At 47.2% G+C, this 22,948-nt stretch overlaps 1 protein-coding gene across 2 annotated transcripts; it reads left to right on the top strand.

Annotated features, from left to right (window-relative positions):
• The first annotated feature begins 1,365 nt into the window (after window positions 1-1,365).
• On the top strand, window positions 1,366-21,188 carry LOC613966 (group 10 secretory phospholipase A2). 2 transcript variants are annotated; one of them, XM_003587818.6, is made up of 5 exons: window positions 1,366-1,520; window positions 5,634-5,784; window positions 7,053-7,159; window positions 20,346-20,446; window positions 20,989-21,188. In XM_003587818.6, the coding sequence occupies exons 1-5, from the start codon at window positions 1,433-1,435 to the stop codon at window positions 21,052-21,054; spliced, it is 513 nt and encodes a 170-aa protein (XP_003587866.2). In that variant the 5' UTR covers window positions 1,366-1,432; the 3' UTR covers window positions 21,055-21,188. The 2 variants fall into 2 exon arrangements, with proteins under 2 accessions (XP_003587866.2, XP_002698051.2); XM_002698005.7 differs by lacking the exon at window positions 20,346-20,446 and having other exon boundaries at window positions 1,368-1,520.
• The last annotated feature ends 1,760 nt before the right edge of the window (window positions 21,189-22,948 follow it).

The raw sequence follows: 22,948 nt of genomic DNA, 5'->3' as shown, positions 1-22,948 counted from the left end.
GAGCTACAGTCCATATGATAGGAAAGAGTTGGACATGACTGAGCAACTAACACTTTTAACAATATAAATGAGTTTTCCTCCATGCATATTGATTGTGAAGCTCCTTGAAAGCAGAAGTCTTTTTCCCTAAATTTATGTGGGATATTTCATTCCCCATTGCCCATGAAGACCTTCAGAAGAAAGAAAATGTTTTTTATCCCATGTTTTGTAGAGTCTGAAACCCATAATCTGTTTGGACAAGCCTTAACTGGATACCTGTTTTATGCCAAGCAGGCCAATGCTGGGTGTTCAAGAGGAGAGACTGGTTTTGCTTTGAGAAGCTCACTCCTCAAAGCAAGGGGAGAGTGACCTCAGAGTATGGCAGGTGGATGCCCGGAGGCTCAGGTTTTCCTCGAAGGAGGCAGACAGGGGTTTGGCACCATGTAGAAATAAATGTGAACCTGGGCTCCCCAACTTCTTGGTTCTTGGCTTCTCTGAGCTTCACTTTCTTCTTGGGGAAATGAGAACATCAGGGCTCTGAAGTAAAATCGTGCACCCGAAGTCCTTAGTACACTTAGCAGGTGATACGCGACGTCACCTTAGTTGCCACTATTTTTCGGAGGGCTTAGTTGCCACTATTTTTCGGAGGGCTTGGGGAGGGGTTCCCCCCTCAGAACCAGTCATGACTAATTGGGTAGGGCTATCACCGGGAACAAAGGGGAACAGATGTGTGCCATCTATTTTCGACACGGAGCACCTACTGTGTACCTCTTTCAGCCTCGCGAGGCCTCTTGGAGGACTTGATGCCCTCCACCCGAGAAGAGCCTGAGGACGGGAGGGAGCTGGGGTGGGGGGTTTGCTGAGACGCAGCTGCAGCCTGGCTCCCCGTTGCCACCGCTGTTCCTCGGTCTTTTTTTTTTTTTTTTTTTTTTACCAGAAGCCACTCTGTGACCTTGAGCAAGTCGGCTCCCCTCCGTTTCCGACTGGCGGTGGGTAGTGGATTGCAGGGACAAGGGACAAGGACAGGGAGGCCAAGCTTTAGGGACATCTAAAGTTTTTAAGATCCTTCCAGTCCCTCCCTTTCCCCTACGTCTCCTCCCGTCGGACGCCCAGGTGAGCTCCGGGAAGGGAGGGGCTCGCAGGTAATGATAACAGCAACCGAGCACCTAGGGACTCCGCGACCCGACGCGCGCTGAACGCCTTTCGTCCGTAATTCTCCCCTAAGCCCGGGCCGGATTCTCCCTGGGGTCGGGCGCCCATCAGGTGACCAAGACGCAGAGGTCGCGATGGCGGGCCGGCGCCTCCCCCGGCCCCTGCGGCTCCGCCCGGGCGCTCCGGAGACTGAGGCCGGGGGCGGGGTCGGGCGGAGCTGGGCGGGGCGTGGGGAGGGGGTTCGGCCCCGGCCGGGTGACTGCAGTGGCCCGCCAGACCGCTCCACACTTGCCTCCCGCGGATGGGTCCGATGGCTCCGCTGCCTTTGTGCCCGAAGGTAGGGCTGTTGCTGCTGCTGCTCCTGGGATCTGAACCCGGGCTCAGAGCAGGTGAGTGAAGGGACGAGCCCCCATCCGAGGACCCAGGGCTTCCTGGGACTCCTTCAGTCCTCCCCGGGATACCTGGAACCCTGCCTCCCCACCCACCTGCAAGAACCCCAACTCCCCAGCCCTTCCAGGGGACCCAGGAGCCCTACAGTCCCCAGCCCTCCTTCGTGCAGCCCACCTGCACATTGCTTCCCGGCTTCCTGGAAGTCCCGTGTGTCGCCCCCTCCCCACCTCCACCTCTTCCCCCAAAGCCCCTGCCTCATTCACCCCTTCCAGGGACCCTGAAATCTTCTCCAGGGGGGCTCTGTGTCCTCCCCAAACATCCCCTCTGTCACCCTCTCCAGTGATCAGATCTCCCCATCACCTGACTTGGGATCCTGTGAACCCACCCTTCTCTCCGCCTGTCCCTGGTCTGCAGTGGGACCACCAGGGAGACACCAGAGGTTGGAAGGAACAGGGGGAGAAGGGGCCTAACCCTACCTGAAGCCAGAGAAGGTGATGTCTCCTTCTCACCCACTCCTGGACATCACCCTTGGAGAGGTCCCCTTGGCAACCCCCCATTTACATGGATACCGCAGGGAAATATGTGGTCCTCACAAGCTCAGAAACACACAGGCATAGAACACCACCAGCAAAATCTGCGTACACAGGTGTTGGGCTCACGGATGGCCTCACACACATGCTGCATGCATGCTCAGTCACTTCAGTCGTGTCCGACTCTTTGTGACCCCAAGGACTGTAGCCCGCCAGGCTCTTCTGTCCATGGGATTCTCCAGGCAAGAACACTGGAGTCAGTTGCCATGCCCTCCTCAGGCTCACACACAGACACAGGCAAAGACACACGAAGGGGAACATACACACACACACTCAGGGATACTGAGACAGCCCCATATGAGCACACACACAGACACACACACAGAATCACATGGGCACACACATGCACACACACACACATGCACACACACACATGCACACACACACACACATGCACACCCTCAGGCCCATAGGAAGCCTGGGCAGCCTTGGCACTCCCAGTAGAGGCTGTTGTGGGCAGACAGAGCAAACAGCCCCCAGAATGACCTGCCCCACCTAAGTTGGCATAGAGGGAGTGTTTGCCTTGGTTATAAACCCAGCGCTGGGCATCCACCCATGCTCGGGTTCTCCCTAAGGCTGAGCCCCGGACCCTGAGATGCCAGAGTCAGGGTCAAGTCAGGGTAGGGGGACCTCTGGGGACAGCTTTGGGGTATGAGTTTGGAATGGGGGTCTTTTCAGATGTGCTTGTTTTTTTTTTTTTTAAGTTTTTATTTATTTGTTTTTGGTGGATTCTTAAGTCCCCAGCCAGGGAATCAAACCATGCCCCCTGCAGTGAAAGCACAGAATCGTAACCTCTGGACCACGGGGAAGTCCCCAGATGTGCTTAGACTGGAAGTGTTCCATGGGGCTTGGTGGATCCAGGGGTCAAGGGACCTTTTCTGAAAGCCCACTCATGCCAGGGGATCTGGGGCTCCTAGGGCAGAGATCTGTCCAGGCTGGAGGGTCATTGCTGTGAGCAGAGAGTAGCACAGGGTGACAAGGTCCCCTGTGGTCACATGGCAAGGAGGCAGATTCTAGAAGGAGGTGATGAGTGAGCTAAGTGAGGATGGGGTCAGGGCATTTGTTATACAGGGTGTATGTGACAGTGTGATGGGAAGTTTAATTGGAGGAATAGGAAATGATGAGTGGGGTCCATGTGGGGTCCATGTTGAGAGAGGGTGCCAGAGGGGTAAGAGGATGGACTTCTGCAGGGCCTGTGGCTCAGTGAGGACCCTGAGCTTTACCTGGAGGGGGTTGGGAGCCTGGGGAGATTTCAGGCAGAGATGTGGGCACCTGGGCAAGTCCTGTGAGGGTGAGGGCTGGTCATCCAGAGAGGAGGGCAAAGCTTTTAACTCTAAACTTGTTGTTACATTTTGTTTCTATTTAGTTTATCTCTAATCCCCTAGATTGGAGAAGGCAATGGCACCCCACTCTGGTACTCTTGCCTGGAAAATCCCATGGATGGAGGAGCCTGGTGGGCTGCAGTCCATGGGGTCGCTAAGAGTCGGACATGACTGAGCGACTTCACTTTCACTTTTCACTTGCATGCATTGGAGAAGGAAATGGCAACCTACTCCAGTGTTCTTGCCTGGAGAATCCCAGGGACGGGGGAGCCTGGTGGGCTGCCGTCTATGGGGTCGCACAGAGTCAGACATGACTGAAGCAACTTAGCAGCAGCAGCAGCAACAATCCCCTAGATGAATATGCTCCTTTTTCCACTGAGAAAAAAGAAAATTGAGGGGACTCCCTGGCTTCCCAGTGATAAGAAAGACTCTGAGTTTCCACTGCAGTGGGTCTGGTTCAATCCCTGGTCAGTGAACTAAGATCCCACATGCTGTGCCTTGCGGCCAAACAAAACCAAAAAAAAAAAAGAAAAGAAAAAAACCAACCCAACAACAAAACAATTTGAATTTGAATTTTGACCTGGATTCTTCAAAGAAAAGTCAGCATGATAAAATCTCGTTCTAGATTTTACAAATGTGAAAGGGAATCCACAAATCTCTGGATTCTCAGTCCTGGAGCCATGGGTGGAGAGTGAGCTCCCAGGAGTCAGGCCGATATGGGAATAAGTTTCTGTTCAGCAATTCACCTGCTCTGGGACCTAGGATGGGTCCTTTTGCCTCTCCTAGCCTCAACCTCTCCATCTTTGAATGGGAAACTAGCAGCCCACAGGACAAAGAGATTGACAACAGATGTCGCCTGTAGATTGGGGAACACAGTGCCTGGTGCCAGGTGAAGTTTAAGTAATAGCTTCTCCGCGCTGTGGCTGATTGTGTGCGTGTGTTTTCTACTTGTTGACTGTGAGCAGCATGTGAGATCTTAGTTCCCTGACCAGTGATTGAACCCCTCCCCCTGCGCTGGAAGCACAGTGTCTTAGCCACTAGACCTCCCGGGAAGTCCCTGATTGTGGTTTTTGACCAAACACCAGAGTGGACTCTTGGACCTCACCAGAAGGAGGAGTGGCTCTGGGATTCTCTGATGCCCAGTCGCAGTGGGTTTGACCGCCCCTGACCGCAAGCAATGGAGTCCTTGATGCCCCTTACCTCTGTCACCCCAGGCCTCCCTCTCCTGCTGCTATTGGGTGAGGAGGAACCACTGGATTGGGAGTCAGAAGCGCCCCCCCGACCCCACCCCGTGACTGTAGGAGTCGTGCTTCCCATCTGAGCTTCCTCTTTCTCCCATGTGAGATGCAGGGGTTCCGGTCGCACCAACTGTGTTCTGCTATGGTCCACAGCAACATGAGGATCCAGAGAAATGGCTGGGATGGGGTCACAGGGCCTCCCTGTGTGGCAGGAATCTGTGCTCTGGCAGTGAAAATAAGAGGTGATGCAAAGAATCTGGAAGGCAGTGGTGAGGGGGTGGGGAAGGTCCCTGTAGAAGATGGCAGGGACCCTGTTTGGTTCATCTCTGATGTCCAGTGCCCAGGACGGGCAACTAGACAGACATTAGACGCACAACCCACAATCCGACTGTGTCTGAAGTTGACATTGGCAAAAGATTGAGAATGAGGGCATTCTAGGAAAAGGGACCAGCCAGTGCAAGGGCCTAGAGGTATGATTTTTTTTCAGAGGCCATGCCTCTGTGACCTGTTTTCTCCTTCATGGCTGCCTTGAAGATATTGATAATAATAGTTAGAGCTCATTGTGTGCTGGTAATTTACGTGCATGATCTCATTCCATTCTGGGGAGAGATGTCCCCTTATTCCCCTGTTTTAAGATGAGGAAACCAAGGCACAGAGAGGTTGAATGGTCCAAGGTCACACAGCTAGGAAGAAGGAGAGCAGGATTCAACCCTGAGATAGTCATCCAGAGGATGAGGTGGTTGGATAGCATCATCAACTCAATGGACATGAGTTTGAACAAGCTCCAGGAGACTGAAGGAAAGGGAAGCCTGGTGTGCTGCAGTCCACGTGGTCACAAAGAGTCGGACACAACTGAGCGACTGAACAAATCATCCAGACACTTTTCAGGCTAGTGCCTATCCCCAGGCCAGGCCAGCCCCCACCTGCAGCCTCTAACTCTTGTCCCCCTCCCCCACGCCCAGCTCCCCAGAGGTCACATGTGCACCGACGTGGGCTCATAGGACTGGCCGGGACTATTGACTGTGTTGGCCCTCGCCCTGCCTTGGTCTACGTGAAATACGGCTGCTTTTGTGGTCTGGGGGGCCATGGCCAGCCCCAGGATGCTATAGACTGGTGAGTGCATGCTGGGGGCATAAAGTCCCCACCCCCTGGGGTGCTTAAGGCTTATGAGGAAATACCCAAAACTGAGGTTGGGGTTTAGATACGAAGCCCCCAGAAAATGGTGCTCCTTGCAGGCAAAGGGTCTCCTGGGCAACATGCCCATGAGGCCAGACCTTGGTGCCAGCTGGCCCCCAGTCTGGCAGGGTGATTACTTTAGCTGAAAAAAAAAAATCATACATCACTGATCAGACTTATTATGCACCAGAACTGTCCTGAGAGCCCCTTTGAGTTCTCACAACAACCCCATTTCAGAGATAAGGAAACTGAGGCCCAGAGAGATCAACTTGTCTAGAGCCGCATACAGAGTGAGGGGTGGGGGCTGGGATTTGAGCCCAGGCGGCCTGGCTGGATTCACGCCCCTGATCACTGCCTTCTGCTGCTGGCTGAGAAGGGCCTGTTCTGTGCCAGGCTGTGGGCTTAGACCTTGCCACGGGCTCCTCTCATTTGCCACCACAGCCATGGCCATCCGATGGTGATCCCTATTTTACAGACCGGGTCCCACAGACACGCATCCATTTCCAGAGTGGTCAGGGGGCAAAATGTTGATTGTCTCTTCCGGGTCTCAGAGGATATAGTTGTCACTGACAGGTCTCTATCCAGCCTCATACCTCCAAGGCTCCTGCCACGGGCCCTGCCCTTCCTCCCACACTCTGGTTGTCTGGTTCCTGCACATCTTTCCAGATGTAGCCCCTCCAGGCATCACCCCCTCTTGGAAGTCTTCTCTGAAGCCTAGCTGGACCTGGCATCCCCTCTGGCTCCCAGAATCCCGTCACTTGCATCCTAGGTTTTCTCGCCCATGCCCACTGCATCTGGAGACTTGTCTGCCTCCCCCATCCTGGGGTTGGGGGCTGGTGCTTGGGCTGAGACCTCAAGCAGGAAGAGTGGGCAGGAAGTTTTCCCAGGCAGAGGCAGACTGGGGGCAAAGTCAGGAGGCAGGGAAGGTATGGCTGGAAGGGGCCAGCATGGCTGGAGCTGAGAGGCTCAGAGACTGAGGCAGGCAAGGGCCAGACTTGAGCATGGAGGAGAGATAGGGGTAGGCCAAGACACACTGGGGTCGGTGGAATTAATTCCCAGGACAGGGATTCTCAGGAACAAAGCCTGGACCAGAAGATGCTCTCCCCTGTGGGTCTTCATTCTCCTGAAGTTATGGCACAGGAGGATGGCCAAGGGACCATCCTTGCCCTCACTCAGCCCTTGGTCTGTCCGTCTGCTATCCACAGGTGCTGCCATGCGCACGACTGCTGCTATACACATGCCGAGAACTCCGGCTGCAATCCCAAGTTGCAGCCCTACTCCTGGAATTGTGTCAGTCAGAGTGTCAAGTGTGGTGAGTTCCCAACGTAACACCCAGCAGCAGCCATTGGCTGGAACATAGAGGGGCTTCCCGCTGTAGGTAGGGCCATTCTCTCATCTGCCCCAGTCTCCACCATGCCCTATTGTCTCTCCGACATTGTGGCCAAGGGTCAATTACCATAGTTCATTTCTCCTGTGCTGTTGATTTTGTTAAGGAAAAGGAATTTTTCTGTCAAACCTAGGAAAACAGAAGGTAGGTCCAAAGGCTGAATGATTTGAGAAAAATGAGAGTGGTGAGCGAGCCCATTTACTTATCAGAATAAAGAGTATGCTTGTGTCTAATGGGTCCCCTTTGTGTTAGCACTGCTGGCCCCAGGGGATGTCTGAGTTTGCAGACCCTGGCCTGTGGCTGACAGCTTGGTCTGTGATTCAGATTCTGTGACGTCACCAAGCCCTGATCTCCTGGGGCCTCAGTTTCCTCACTGGTAAACTATGGGGTAGAAATCAAGCTGGCCTGTGGTGAGGATGAAGTGAGAGTGTCATGGCATTTCATGCCTAATAGCTGTCCTTAATGGTCTGTTCAAGAAATGATCCAACACAGAACCTCCGATGAGCAAGACCAGGCACAATTTTATGGAGCCCAGGATTTAGGGAAGGACATGAACACAGTTCTGAGTAACCCTGAACGCCCTCAAGAGAAAGTGATTTCTCTTTCAATTTTCTTTTAATCCTTCCAATTTTGTGAAGTTAGAGTCAGTTTTAATTTAGCTAAAACATCTGTGGGACCCTCCCTGAACCTTTTGAACAGAGAGAGGAGATTTCTGGCTTATAACATTATTCAAAAACAGTTCTATTCTTAAATTTAATTCTGGCTTTAAAAAATCCTTCATATCTATCCATCTGTCATCTATCTGTCTGTTATTTCTCTTTAACCACAAGCAGCATGTATTTAATGAGGATAATTGTAACATAACCTGATACCACTGTACATTTTACATGACTGGCTACCTGTAAAGCTGAAAGAAAAATAAACCTGTGGTTAAAAATATTTTGTCCCTCAGGGCAATCTTACTGGTTTTCAAAACGAACCAGTAAGAAAAGGAATGAAGTATTTGTTTTTAGGATTATCTTCTGATGGATGGTGTTTTCCATTTACAGTTTCTGTTCACACAAATTTAAAAAGCCAGATCAAGGGAAGAAACAGGATGTGAATAATTGTACAGGCACGATGTAGATAAGACTGGGATTTGGGCAGTGAGACTCCAAGTTATCTGAGGAGCTAGAAATGAAACAGACAACAGACTCCATAACTTTTTTTTTCTTTTTACTTTTAACTGAGCATAACTTAAAATTAGCCATTTTAAAGTGTACCTTTCAGTTATATGTAATGCATTCACAACGTCCTCCAACCATAACTTCGATTTCCAAAACGTCTTCTTTTTAATTTATTCTTGGATGCGCGGGGTCTTCTCTGACGTGCGCGCTTTCTCTAGTTACGGCAAGTGGGGGCTACTCTCCAGCTGTGCACAGGCTTCTCCTTGCGGTGGGTTTTCCTGTTGTGAAGCAGGGCTCTAGGCCATGTGGGCTCAGTAGTTGTTTGACTCAGGCTTTGTAGCTCCATGACATGTGGCATCTTCCTGGACCAGTAATGTGTCCCCTGCAATTGGCAGGCAGATTGTTAACCATTGGACCACCAGGGGTTCCCAAAACATTTTCATCAACATCCCCCCAAAATCACGTACCTGTCAAGTGCTCAGCTTCTATTCCTCCTCCTTCCAGCATCTGGCAACCACCAATTTGCTTTCAATCTCTATGGATTTACCTATTCTAGGTATTTCCTATAAATGATGTCATACAATAAGCCTTTTGTGTCTGACTTCTTTCACTTAGCCTCATGTTTTCAAGGTTCATTCATGTTGTAGCACGTATCTGAACTTCATTCCTTTTTATGACTGAATAATATTCCATTGTAGGTATATACTACATTTTGTTTATCCCTTCATTCATTGTAGGACATTGTATTGTTTCTGAAACCGTTTACCTCAGATTGGGACTTGAACCCACATGAAGTGAAGTGAAGTGAAAGTTGCTCAGTTGTGTCCAACTCTTTGCAACTCCATGGACAGTCCATAGAATTCTCCAGGCCAGAATACTGGAGTGGGTAGCCATTCCCTTCTCCAGGGGATCTTCCTAATCCAGGAATCGAACCCAGGTCTCCCACATTGCAGGAAAATTCTTTACCAGCTGAGCCACAAGGGAAGCCCAAGAATACTGGAGTGGGTGGCCTTATCCTTTCTCTAGGGGATCTTCCCGACCCAGGAATCAATCCAGGGTCTCCTGCATTGCAGGCAGATTCTTTACCAACTGAGCTCACATGGCTGGGACTCAAACCCAGCCAAAACCCATGGTACCTGGTTTCAGGACCTAATGAAGCTCAGGCTCTTGATGTCTCATCGCAGAAAGAACTCAGTGAGAGACAAAGTGATTGGTGAGAAGTGGATTTATTCAGATTCAGAGAGAAGCACACTCCATAGAGTGTGGGCCATTGCAGAGGGTGAGTGTGGCCCACAGAATGTGGTGTGGTTGGTTTTTATAGGCTGGGTAATTTCACATGCTAATGAGTGGGAGGATTATTCCAACTATTTTTGGGAAGAGGTGGAGAGTTCCAGGATTTGGTCCACTGCCCACTCCTTGGTCTTTTGACAGTGCCTTGGAACTCTGATGGCACCTCTGGGTGTCATGTGTCACGACACTTGCTGATTGAGGATCAAGGTCTAGTGTTGTCTGCCATCTTGGCCCATTTGATTCTACTCGGTTTAGGTTGTGTTCTTGGGTTATGTCATTTTTTCACAAGTTGTGCCCTGCCCCTTTTCTTCCTGTTACATTCCCACCTTTTAACTACTGGGAATAGTACTGCTGTGAACATTTGTGAACAAATATTTATTTGAATACATGTCTTCATTTCTTTGCGGGCATATACATAGGAGTGGAATTGTTGCATCGTCTGGTAATTCCATTTTACTTTTTGAGGAACCCTTCCCTGGTGGCTCAGATGGTAAAGAATCTGCCTGCAATGCAGGAGATCTGGGTTTGATCCTTTGGTCAGGAAGATTCACTGGAGAAGACAATGGCTATCCACTCCAATTTTCTTGCCTGGAGAATCCCATGGACAGAGGAGCTTGGTGAGCTATCGTCCATAGGGTCACAAAGATTCAGACATGAGTGAGTGACTAACACTTCCACACCAATTTTTGCTATAGGAGCTGCGCTGTTTTACATTCTTATCAATGTATAGGGTATTTCTCCACAGCCTTGCCAACATTTGCTATTTTTATTTATTATTTAGTGGAGATAATTAGTGTATCTCATTGTGATTTTGACTTGCCTTTTTCTCATGAGTAATGATGTTGAACATCTTTTCATGTGCTGGTTGGTCATTTTTCCATCCTCTTTGGAAAAATGTCTATTCAAGTCTTCTGCTCATTGAGTAGCTTGTCCTATTGTTGTTGAATTGTGAGAGTTTCTTATTCTGGATACTGGACTCTATCATATATGTGATTTGCAAAAGATTTCCTATCATTCTGTTGCCTTTTTATTTTCTTGATAATGTCTTTGGTATACAAAAGTTTTAATTTTGATAAAGCCCAATTTATCAATTTTGTGTTTTTTATTTTGGGGCTGAACTCATCTCTGTTATGGCAAGTGGACTTCTCCAGCTGTGGTGCATGGGCTCCGGAATGCCCAGGCTCAGTAGTTGTGGTGTTAGGGCTCCAGAGCGTGTGGTCTCTTTAGTTGGGGTGTGCAGGCTTAGTTGCTCTGCAGCATGTAGGATCTTAGTTCTCCAGTCAGGGATCACGCTCACCTCCCTGCTTTGGAAGGCAGATTCTTAACCACACACCACTAGGGAAGTCCCAATTTTGTCTTTTGTTGATTGCGTTTCTGGTATCCTATCTAAGAATTTGTCACCAGATCCAAGGTCATGAAGATTTACCCCTATATTCTTCAAACAGTTTTATAGTTTGAACTCTTTTATTTTTTAACATTTTATTGAAGTATTATTGATTTACAATGTTGTGTTAATTTCTGCTGAACAGTGAAGTGACTCAGTTATATATTCTTTTTCACTGAACTCTTAACTTTAGGTCATTGATCTACTTTGAGTTGGTTTTTGTCAATGGTGGGTGGTAGGAGTCCACGTTTATTCTTTGGCATATGGATATTCAGTTGTTCCAGAACCATTTGGTGAAGAGACTCTTTTGTCCCTGTTAAATTGTCTTGGTACTTTTGTTGAAAATCACTTGGCCCTTAGATTGGTGTCATCTCTGAGCCTGTTTTCTTACCTGGAAGATGGATGTTGCAAAGATGAAAAAGAAAGAGTTTATCATGTGATATCCAGATTGGATGGAGGTTGCTACTTTCTCCCCTCCTCTCTCCTCCATCCCTCACCCTTATCTGAACTTCTCTCTGATCCCCACTGCCTCCACCTCAGAGAACTGAAGGTCTGGTGTGATTTTTCATTGAAACCCCAGCTTCTACAGACTTGGTCTGCTCTAGAGGCAAGGAGGCTATACTAAGGGTTACATAGAAGGATATTCTTAGATATGCACAGATTCTTAGCCATGTCTTCTTAGTCTACATTAAGAGTTGACACAGAGCAAAGCTGAATTAATATGGAGACATTAATATGGAGTCCTTAATTCAGTCAATCAAGGACTGAAAATGTCCCAGACATCATCTCATCCAACCATCTCACTTAGAGCTGCAGGGAAATGAAGCCCAGGGAAAGAAGTGACTTGCTTAACCTGGTGATGATAAGCGCACTTCTGGGCGTATTCTCTGTCCCCACACTGCCCCCTTCCATTGTGAGTGGAGAGGAGAAGTGGACCTTGAGTGGAAAATATGTTAAAGACCTTTCTCTTCTCCCTTCAACCTGCATGTTCTGCTGCCCCCAACCATGTGAAAGGGCTTCCCAGGTGGCACAAATGGTAAAGAACCTGCCTCCGATGCAGGAGATGCAGGAGACATGGGATCGATCCCTCGGTGGCGAAGATCCCCTGGAGAAGGGAATGGCAACCCACTCCAGTATTCTTGCCTGGAGAATCCCATGGACAGAGGAGCCTAGTGGGCTACAGTCCATGGAGTCACAAAGAGTCAGACACAACTGAGCGTGCGCACACGCGCGCACACACACACACACACACACATCTAAAAATGATATTTGTGAAATACTTATTAGTGTGTCAGCTAGTGGGGCTGTGCCTATTTACAGAACTGCTTTCCCTGAACCGAATGAAGAGAACCAAAATATCTATTATGCATTTTTTTGGCTAAAAATATTCTCTTATTCTGTTTGGAGATATTCTGAACTTAGCTGTTTGCTTAATTACAGGTGTGGCCCATTTTCCATTTATGGGCTTGACAAATATATTTTTTTTAAATGTTAAGCATATAATAATATTTACCAGCAGGCCTTTATTTTAAACTTAACCCTTGGGAGCTAGGTTTCCTTTTCAGTTTTTTATTATTCTTGAATAACATGAATCTGTTGGGCTTCTGAGGCCATAGAATAGTGAGACCAAGCCTTATTTTTCAAAGGATTTTCTTGCTCAGGGAGAAGTGGGGAGCATAGCGGAGGGACAGACATTGGGGTCAGGAGATGCTGGGCTGGAATCCTGGTACACTGTTTCCCAGATCTGTAGCCTTGGACAAGTTACTGAATCCCTCAAGCCTCACTTTCCTTTTCTGTAAAATGGGAATAATAAAACTCTGGTGCTGGGTTTGTACAAGAATTGGAAATGATGTATGTTTTTTCTATATTCTCCCAACAACCATTATTGAGAATCTATTCTGTGTCAGGCTCCCTGATGGGCAAAACAGAGGAGCAAGGCTCTGTGGTCGGAAAAGAGAGCAGGAAATAGTGTCCATGCCAATTGCTTTTATAAGCACTTGTTGGAAAAGAAATCAATGAGGTACTATGCATGAAAATGAAAAATGAAAGTGTCAGTTGCTCAGTCATGTCCGACTCTGCGACCTCGTGGACTACAGCCTGCCAGGCTCCTCTGTCCATGGAACTCTCCAGATAAGAATACTGGAATGGGTAGCCATTCCCTTCTCCAGGGGATCTTCCACTCTGGTTGCTGCAAGGAATATAGCTGGAGGGAACAAGGGTGGCAAATAGGTCCCCCTGTGAGGCTGTTGCAGGGATCTGGGTGAGAAGTGCCTTGGACAGACGACACCAGTGGAGGTAGTGGAAGGTGGAGCCGGGGGACTCCCATGGACGGGGGAGGGAAGCGGAAATGGCTGGAGTGTTTGTGCCGGTCCCCCTGTCCTTAGACAGCTCTCCTTTGGCCAACTCTGCAGGAACAGTGCAACCTTGGAGCTTCAGTGGCTCTTTCCTCAGAAGTCCCTAGCCCACCAGGTCACGTTCCAAGGGTGTGGCCCGTGGAAATTTTACTGGTAACAGTGCTGGCTCTGGTACCAGCTGGTTCATTTACCAATTTTTACGTATTAGTTTTATCTATCTTTCCATCTGTCCATCCATCTGTCTGTCCATCCATGCACATGCCTTTTCTGATTCAAACCTAATCCATGTTTGTTGTGGAAAATCAAAACATCCCAGAATCACTGTAATGTAGGAAGTTAGGCTTCATCCACCAGTGTTAACTAGCTTCTGTTGCTTGGCATGTTGTTTTCCTCCAGATTTATGCATGTGTAAACAGACAAACAAGAACAAATATCAGGACTTCCCTGGTGGTCCAGTGGTTAAGAATCTGCTTGCCAATGCAGAGGATGCAGGTTCGATCCCTGGTCCGGGAAGATCCCATATGCCCTGGAGCAGCTAAACCCGGGTGCCACAACTATGGAGCCTGTGCTGTAGAGCCCGAGTCGCCACAGAGGCACCGCGCTGAGAAGCTGCACGCTGCAACTCGAGAGTAGCCCTGCTCGTCACAACCAAAATCCACTCACAGCAACGAAGACCCCGCCAGCCAAAAATACATAAAATAAATAATTTTTTTTTAAAAAAGAACAAAAATCAGATCACATTATATACATCATGTTTTTTTGGTTTTTTTTTGCACTTAATATTGTGTCTTGGACATCTTGGAACATCTAGGTTGGCCTCATTCTTAAATATATATTTATTGTATGTATTTATTTTTGGCTGTGGTGGATCTTTGTTACTGCATGGGCGTTCTCTAGTTGCGGTGTGGAGGCTTCTCACTGCCCTGCCTTCTTTTATTGTGGACCATGGGCTCTAGGGTGCGTGGGCTCGGTAGCGGTCGCTCTTGGGCTCTAGGGCTCAGGCTCAATAGTTGTGGCTCATGGGCTTAGTTGCTGCATGGCCTGTGGGATCTTCTCAGACCAGGGATCAAACCCATGTTTCCTGCATTGGCAGATGGAGTCTCTACCACTGAGCCACCAGAGAAGCCCCAGCCTCATTCTTTTAAAGTCTGACAATCACCTGTGGCAGAGTGTCTCCATCTTGACACTATGGACATTTGAGGCTGGATCTCTGGTGTGGGAGCCATCCTGGGCATTGCAGATGTTTAGTAACATCCCTGGTCTCTACCAACCAGATGCCAGTAGCAAACCCCCTACCCTCTGCATGGAACAGCCAAAGATGTCTCTAGACACTACCCCAAGCCCCGTGGGGGACACAACAGCCCGCAGCTGAGAATGGCCAGTCTGTGGCACCAATGTACTTCATTTTGCAGAGACTGTGGTTGTTTATAAGGCTTTGTGCACCTGTGAGAGGCCTTTGCAACATGGAGTCTTAGAATTGTAGGGTCAGATGGTGTCAGAGGCACCCTTAGAATAATGGACTTCCCTTGTAGCTCAGTCGGTAAAGAATCTGCCTGCAGTGCAGGAGACCCAGGTTCAATCCCTGGGTTGGGAAGATCTCCTAGAGAAGGAAATGGCAACCCACTCCAGTATCCTTGCCTGGAAAATCTCATGGACACAGGAGCCTGGTGGGCTGCAGTCCATGGGGTCTCAAACAGTTGGGCATGACTGAGCGACTAACTACTTACTTACTTACTAGAATTTATATGTAGAAAGGGCTGGCGGGCAGCCTGAAAGGGAGATTGGAGGACTTGTCCTGAAGGAGTATTTACTCTGCAAGGGCATTTAAACAATGAAAATTGTATTTATTGTAGAAGCTGGGGAGGTGCTAAAGGGAGGCCTGGTGAAGATTAGGGAGGAGGAGGGCCATCAAAGACCCCACAAGCCACCTTCTTTCATCACTGAGTGGTATAGATATTTTAAGTCTAATAAGTAATGTAAACTAAATTCAAAATAGCGGCCGCTCACATTTGGTTAATTGAGATCACTTTTCCACAATGAAAGCACTGTATGGCTCAAAGTAGAAAAGTTTCAAATTATAACTTTTCCCACAAAAGGTTTGTGGGAAATAAAACTCCTATTGACACTACCCAGACCTCCATTTGATTAATTTTCTGGTGCTGTTCTTGTTTTGTCTTTGAGTGCATAATACATAAAAAATATAGCAGTGTGTTTTGTACCCCTTAAGTTTTCTTAAATATAAGTTGCTTCCCATGTCATTAATGGCAAAAACCATCACAATATTGTAAAGTAATTACCCTCCAATTAAAATACATTGAGTAATTTAAAAAAGCTCTATTAAAAGAATAGATTGTTGTTGTTCAGTCACCAAGTCGTGTCTGACTCTCTGCAACCCCAATGAATTGCAGCACGCCAGGGTTCCCGTCCTTCACTATCTCCCGGAGTTTCCTAAAACTCATGTCCATTGAGTCAGTGATGCCATCCAACCATCTCATCCTCTGTCGTCCGCTTCTCCTCCCGCCTTCAAGGGTTCGATTCCTTGTCATAAAACTAGATTCCACATGTTGCAACTAAGACCAGGTGCAGGCAAATTTATGGACTGATTTAAAAATATACAAGCAACTCCTACAGCTCAACTCCAGAAAAATAAATGACCCAATCAAAAAATGGGCCAATGAACTAAATAGACATTTCTCCAAAGAAGACATACAGATGGCTAACAAACACATGAAAAGATGCTCAACATCACTCATTATCAGAGAAATGCAAATCAAAACCACTATGAGGTACCATTTCACACCAGTCAGAATGGCTGCGATCCAAAAGTCTACAAATAATAAATGCTGGAGAGGGTGTGGAGAAAAGGGAACCCTCTTACACTGTTGGTTGGAATGCAAACTAGTACAGCCACTATGGAGAACAGTGTGGAGATTCCTTAAAAAACTGGAAATAGAACTGCCTTATGATCCAGCAATCCCACTGCTGGGCATACACACTGAGGAAACCAGAAGGGAAAGAGACACATGTACCCCAATGTTCATCGCAGCACTGTTTATAATAGCCAGGACATGGAAGCAACCTAGATGTCCATCAGCAGATGAATGGATAAGAAAGCTATGGTACATATACACAATGGAGTATTACTCAGCCACTACAAAGAATACATTTGAATCAGTTCTAATGAGGTGGATGAAACTGGAGCCTATTATACAGAGTGAAGTAAGCCAGAAGGAAAAACACCAATACAGTATACTAACGCATATATATGGAATTTAGAAAGATGGTAATGATAACCCTGTATACGAGACAGCAAAAGAGACACTGATGTATAGAACAGTCTTATGGACTCTGTGGGAGAAGGAGAGGGTGGGAAGATTTGGGAGAATGGCATTGAAACATGTAAAATATCATGTATGAAATGAGATGCCAGTCCAGGTTCAATGCACGATACTGGATGCTTGGGGCTGGTGCACTGGGACGACCCAGAGGGATGGTATGGGGAGGGAGGAGGGAGGAGGGTTCAGGATGGGGAACACATGTATACCTGTGGTGGATTCATTTTGATATTTGGCAAAATTTAAGTTAATAAAAAAAAAAAATCCTGTCTTAAAACTTAGATTTGTAAGGGCAGATGAGTCCCCTGAGTTGACACCCTATTCCCTTCTGGCATACAAGCCAGGAGGCCTGGGATCAGGCAGAGCTGAACTGGGGATCAGTCCCTATACCTCTTCTCTGGATTTTTCTTCTGTAAGGTTGGGGTGCTGATGCCAAAAGCTCAGCTTCTCTGTACACCGGTGCTGAATCAAATCTTGGAGGCAGAATTTTGGGCAAAGTAGAAAAGGATAGGTTTTTTGCTTTGTCAGGCAAAGTGGGGGACAGAGCAGGCTTATGCCCTCAAAACCCACTTGGGAAGATAGTGAGAAGTTTTATAGTAATTGTCCAAAGAGGGAGTGATCAGCTCGAGGATATTCTTCTGGTGGGTTGGTGGTGAGGTAACTGGGAGTCAGCATCATCAACCTTCAAGTCCAACTAGCCTGAGGCCTATGCGCTTATGGGCAGCATACTACTGGTAACTTCTCCCACCTGGAAGCCTTTCAGTATCTGCAAAATATCCCAAAGACATTCTTGCGTGGATCTGTTGGTAGGAAAACAGGACCTTGCCCCAAGGCTGCTCTTGACTGTTTCTCCCTGGTCTCCCATCCTTTCCCTTCCCTAGTTAACAACTGCTTGACTCTGCCTCCAAGTACTGCATTTCGGACTCTTTTGTTGACCATGATGGCTACTCCATTTCTTCTAAGGGATTCCTGCCCGCAGTAGTAGATATAATGGTCATCTGAGTTAAATTCACCCATTCCAGTCCATTTTAGTTCGCGGATTCCTAGAATATCAACTGTGAAGAAAGCTGAGTGCCGAAGAATTGATGCTTTTGAACTGTGGTGTTGGAGAAGACTCTTGAGAGTCCCTTGGACTGCAAGGAGATCCAATCAGTCCATTCTAAAGGAGATCAGCCCTGGGTGTTCTTTGGAAGGACTGATGCTAAAGCTGAAACTCCAATACTTTGGCCACCTCATGCGAAGAGTTGACTCATTGGAAAAGACTCTGATGCTGGGAGGGATCGGGGGCAGGAGGAGAAGGGGATGACAGAGGATGAGATGGCTGGGTGGCATCACTGACTCGATGGATGCGAGTCTGAGTGAACTCCGGAAGTTGGTGATGGACAGGGAGGCCTGGCATGCTGCGATTCATGGGGTCGCAAAGAGTCGGACACGACTGAGCGACTGAACTAAACTGAACTGACTCTGCCTATTGGAACTCAGGGAAGGAGTTGGAGGAACTCATGGAGAAATCATGGAGGCTGAAGGAAGGCTGTTTCCTATAATCAAAGAAGTGAGGGGCACAAAGGCCTTGTGCCCAAGAGCCCCAGAGGGCTCTGCATGCCTCTAGTGCCAGTGGCCCTGCCCTGAGAGGACTGGGTGAGATGGGGACCACAGAGCCAGCCCTTCACGAAATTGCACAGTTAACTCAGGCTTCCATCATCTCGACTTTTTCTGTTACCATTTACTGAATTATAACCAATGCAATTTTTTGTTCTGTATTTTAAAATTTCGTTTTGCTTTTTTGGCCATGCAGCATGGCTTGGGATATTAGTCTCCTGACCAGGGATCCAGTCTATGCCCATGGCAGTGAAAGTTTGGAGTCCTAACCCCTGGGCCGCCAGCGAATCCCCAAGGCAGAGTGTTTAAACACAGCCTCTTGGAGTTGGAGGTGTTTGTGTTTTGCCTTCTCTCTCAATAGTTTCCCAGAGTGTGAGAAGCTTAATAAATGAATTTAAGTGAGAAGGATTTTCCCTTTCAGTCCTTTGTTAATTTCTCCAGTTAGTCAAGGAGGAAGTATCGCTTGCATGACGGTCTGACTGCTAGAGAGGGTAAACCTCTCTTACACTAATCTTCCTTTTTTAAAACTAAGACACTCCATTCTAGGGGCTCATAGCCTTCAGGTGGGTAACAGCATTTAACTAGACTCTGATATTAGAACTTTATCTTCACTGGCTTTTTTTCTTAATCAGTTTTATATATTTGTGGTATAAGATTTTGGTTTTCCATTTATGTCAGTGACGATTTATTTAATGCAATTTAATACTATTTAATATAATTAAATCATAATTTATTTAATAATTGACTATTAAAAATAAAGGGGATTTAAAGATATCCCTGGTGGCTCAGTGGTAAAGAATCTGCCTGCAATGCAAGAGACATGAATATGATTACCTTGGGTTGGGAAGATCCCTTGGAGAATAAAATGGCAACTCACTCCAGTATTCTTGCATGGAAAATCTCATGGATAGAGGAGCCTGGTGGGCTACAGTCCATGGGATCACAAAAGGGTCAGACAAGACTGAGTGAGCGGGCACACATAAAGCTATCATCTTGAGGCTGCCATGAGCCTGAGTTTGGGAAACCCTGTGTGCAGTCATGCTGATAAACACCTTTAATCAGCTCAGCTCATTACAGGGTCAGAAGGTCTCAGGCCCCCTGCCTCCTGCTTGACATCCCCCGACCCTGCCCCTGTTCATCACGCCAGGTGCTGCCAAGCTCTCTGAGTGTTGCCCTGAGACAGAAGCTGAATTTTCTGACTCTCATGCTTCATCTTCCTAGGATCTCTAAGGAACCTGTGCATTTTAAGAGGAGATCTTTAAGATTAGCTGGCAGTTTAAGGAGGTCAGCTACAGCTCATAAGCACCTGCTGTATGCCCTACATTTTGCTGACTTCGTCTCTTTTCATTCTCCCAACAGCCCTTAGAAGTAGGTACTTTTAGTATCCTCGTGTGGACCCTGTGGAAGCAGCCTGGGAAGGATGAAGTGATGTGTCCAAAGGAACTATATCCATGGCTGAGCTGCCTACCTCCAAGCTCATGCTTTACTGTGCCTGTGGAAGAAATTTGGAAGGATTTAATAGTGGGTGTCCCCTGCCCTCCCCCAACACCGCTCACCTCCACTGCCCATTTTGTGAATAAATAAAAACTCACAGTCAAAGGCAGGTGACGTATCCAGAGCTGTTATATCTTCTAGATTAATAGATACAACTTGAAGATCACAAAATCTTTCGAACCCAAAGGAATGATTCTGTAGCAGCAAAATTCCCAAGGTAGAGGGAGATTTATCTTTGGGTGGCAGCCTTTGCATCTCTGTATAAAATAGGCCCAAGATGGAAGGAAGAGATGGAATATACAATTGTTACCTAAAACAAGCTGTTTTTTTATATGGTTATCATGTCATCTGCATATAATGACAATTTTACCTCTTCTCTTCCAATTTGGATACCCTTTATTTCTTTTTCTTATCTGATTGCTATGGCTAGGACTTCTACTACTATGCTGAATAGGAATGGCGAAAATGGGTATCCTTGTCTTGTTCCAGATTTCAGTGGGAAGTCGTTCAGCTTTTCACCACTATTATGTTGGCTATGGGAACAAGCTGTTTTCTTGAAGGAGCATCTGAAAGAGACTTGGAGAGAAAAGGTAGGGAAGTGCAGGTGGAACCAACATTGTTGGTGTGCATGCCTAGGGCCAAGCCCCTGCCTGGCACTTTATATATGCTTTCTTACCCAGGCTTCATAATAAACCTGCAAAGTGGATAGTGCCCCTTTTTAAATGAGGACTTCGCTCAGAAAGTTCACAGTAAGATCACACAGAGCAGGGCTAAAAAAAAAAAAAAAAAAAAAAAAGCCTGGATTCCCAGGCACCTACTGCTTGTCTAACTGGATCCTCAAATGCAATAGGGTAATACTGTTACAGAAGAGAAGCTTTATAAAAGGGCGTACGGACTTTGGACTTTTCCTCTGAAAATATTACCCTGGTAACTTCGTTTTCTGTAAAATGGACTGAATATCACTTTCCTTGGGAGTTGTCATGATGAGGGAGATCACTGTGGTGAACTGTCAAAGTGTTACCCGGATGCAGTTTATGACCTTTCCTGTTTCCTGCTTTACTAGCTTCCCTTGTGTTTATCTTCAGGTCTGTGCAAATCCCTGTTCTAACCTCAGTTTCTCCACTTCTTCCAGAACCAACGGAGGACAAATGCCAAGAACTCATATGCAAGTGTGACCAGGAGTTTGCTCACTGCTTAGCCCGAGCAGAGTACAACATTAAGTACCTCTTCTATCCCCATTTCTTGTGTGGGAACTACTCACCCGAGTGTGACTGACTAGCCTGACTTGAAACGTTTTGGCACAAGGGAATAAAACTCCTTTTTGCTCATCAACAGCCTCATTCAGTTCTTTGCAGAAGGGAGCTGAGGCCAATTGTCAAAGCGGCAACCCTGGTGTTTGCTTTCTCTCCTGTCCCGGAACTTGGGCTAGAGCCAGTTTGGTTTCCAGTTTGATTAACGTCAAAAGTCCCATGCCTGTTAAATAAAACCACAACTGTGCTTCTGACTGTATTGGGTCTGATACCATTTTTGACATTCAGCCTTTGTGAAAAAGGGCTAGGCCTTCCTTATCTTCTAACCTGCTTCTGATGGCAGGTAGTCAAAAAAGAGCAAATACATACCATGTATCTAGATTCTGGGTAATAAAAAGCCAGCCACACGCTGCCCAAACTTGTGAAGTTCAAGTCTAGTAGTTTTTAGCTCAAGTCTTCTTTCCATATCCCACTCCACTTTTAACAGTTAAAATTTATTTCCCGATTACAAAGTATAATAGTACCTAAGCATTGCTAAAAAAAAAAAGAAAATAAGAGAAATATAGAAAGGAAAAAACCCACTCCAATTCTCACAGTCCAGTATAACCACATTTAGCATTTTGGTGTGCTGCCTATCAGTCTTGTCGGCAATGTTCTAAAAATGTAATTGAGGCAATTCCCTCGTGGTCCAGTGGTTAGGGCTCTGTGCTTTCACTGCACGGGGCATAGCTTCAATGCCTGATCAGGGAATTAAGATCCACTTCATGGTATGGCCAAATCAACAAATATTTTAAAACCTCACTCGATTTAAAAAAAAAATGTAATTGAGACTCCGTACTGTATGACTTTTATAAGCTTTTTCCCATTTCTCTGTGTCTTTAAAAAAAGCTGTGAAAACTTCATTTCCAAGTGTTATTAGATACTATTTTATAGACTGCTAGCTTTCTGACATGAGCAGCATTTCCTATTCTTATCAATAACTAATGTAGCGAGGATGCTTGTGAATCTTTACCCTCTCCCGCCTTTTTATTATCCCTTGAGATTTACAGAAATGGAACTCTTGCATTAAAGGGTCTGTGCAGTATTTTAAATAGATACCTCATTTGGAGACACCTGAGCCTGCTCTGAGAGGGTGGCCCTCGCTCTGCTATGCCTGTTCCTCCGCAGGCGATAAACAGGGAGCACCCCGCCTCTCCTGTTTGCGCTTGGCTGTCTGCCTTGTACTCCTCCCCGGAGCACATGTATTACTCATCTCTGAAGCACGATTTGGGGAGCAGGTGAGGACAGTGTGGGGAGGCCAAGGGGCGCAGGTGAGAAGCACTGGACAGGGAGTCTGGCCTGGGCCCCTGCTCCAGTAGTGCTACCCAGCCTCCATTTCTTCATCTAAAATAAGAGGGACTTCCCTGGTGGTCCAATGGTTAAAAGCCCACCTTGTAATGCAGGCAACGTGGGTCTGATCCCTGATTGGGGAACTAAGATCCCATATGCCACGGAGCAACTACCCCTGCACACCGCAACTCCTGAATCCACACACCACACAACTACAGCATCCACAAACTGCAACTAAGACCTGAGGCAGCTGAACAGATCAACATTTTAAAAAGTAAAAAAGAGAAGAGTAACCTTGTGAGGCACCAGGCCAGGGAGATGTAGACACTGCAATGTTCCTGGATCCACTGGGCTGGCAGTGTCTCTGGCGTATCAAGTCAGGCAGGAACAGGGCCTGATGAGGAAACACAGGGCTAAGGAAAACACTCTCTCCCCTTTCACTTAAGATCTCCTCAGTGGCTCCTCGGCTGTGGGGTGGGGTGGGGACAGGTGTGGTAAGCGTGACCAGTAGGT

The sequence above is a fragment of the Bos taurus genome, chromosome 25 (assembly GCF_002263795.3).
Source record: "Bos taurus isolate L1 Dominette 01449 registration number 42190680 breed Hereford chromosome 25, ARS-UCD2.0, whole genome shotgun sequence".
NCBI lineage: Eukaryota > Metazoa > Chordata > Mammalia > Artiodactyla > Bovidae > Bos > Bos taurus.
The sequence above is the reverse complement of the archived record's forward strand: the minus strand, read 5'-3'. Positions and strand labels throughout refer to the sequence as shown.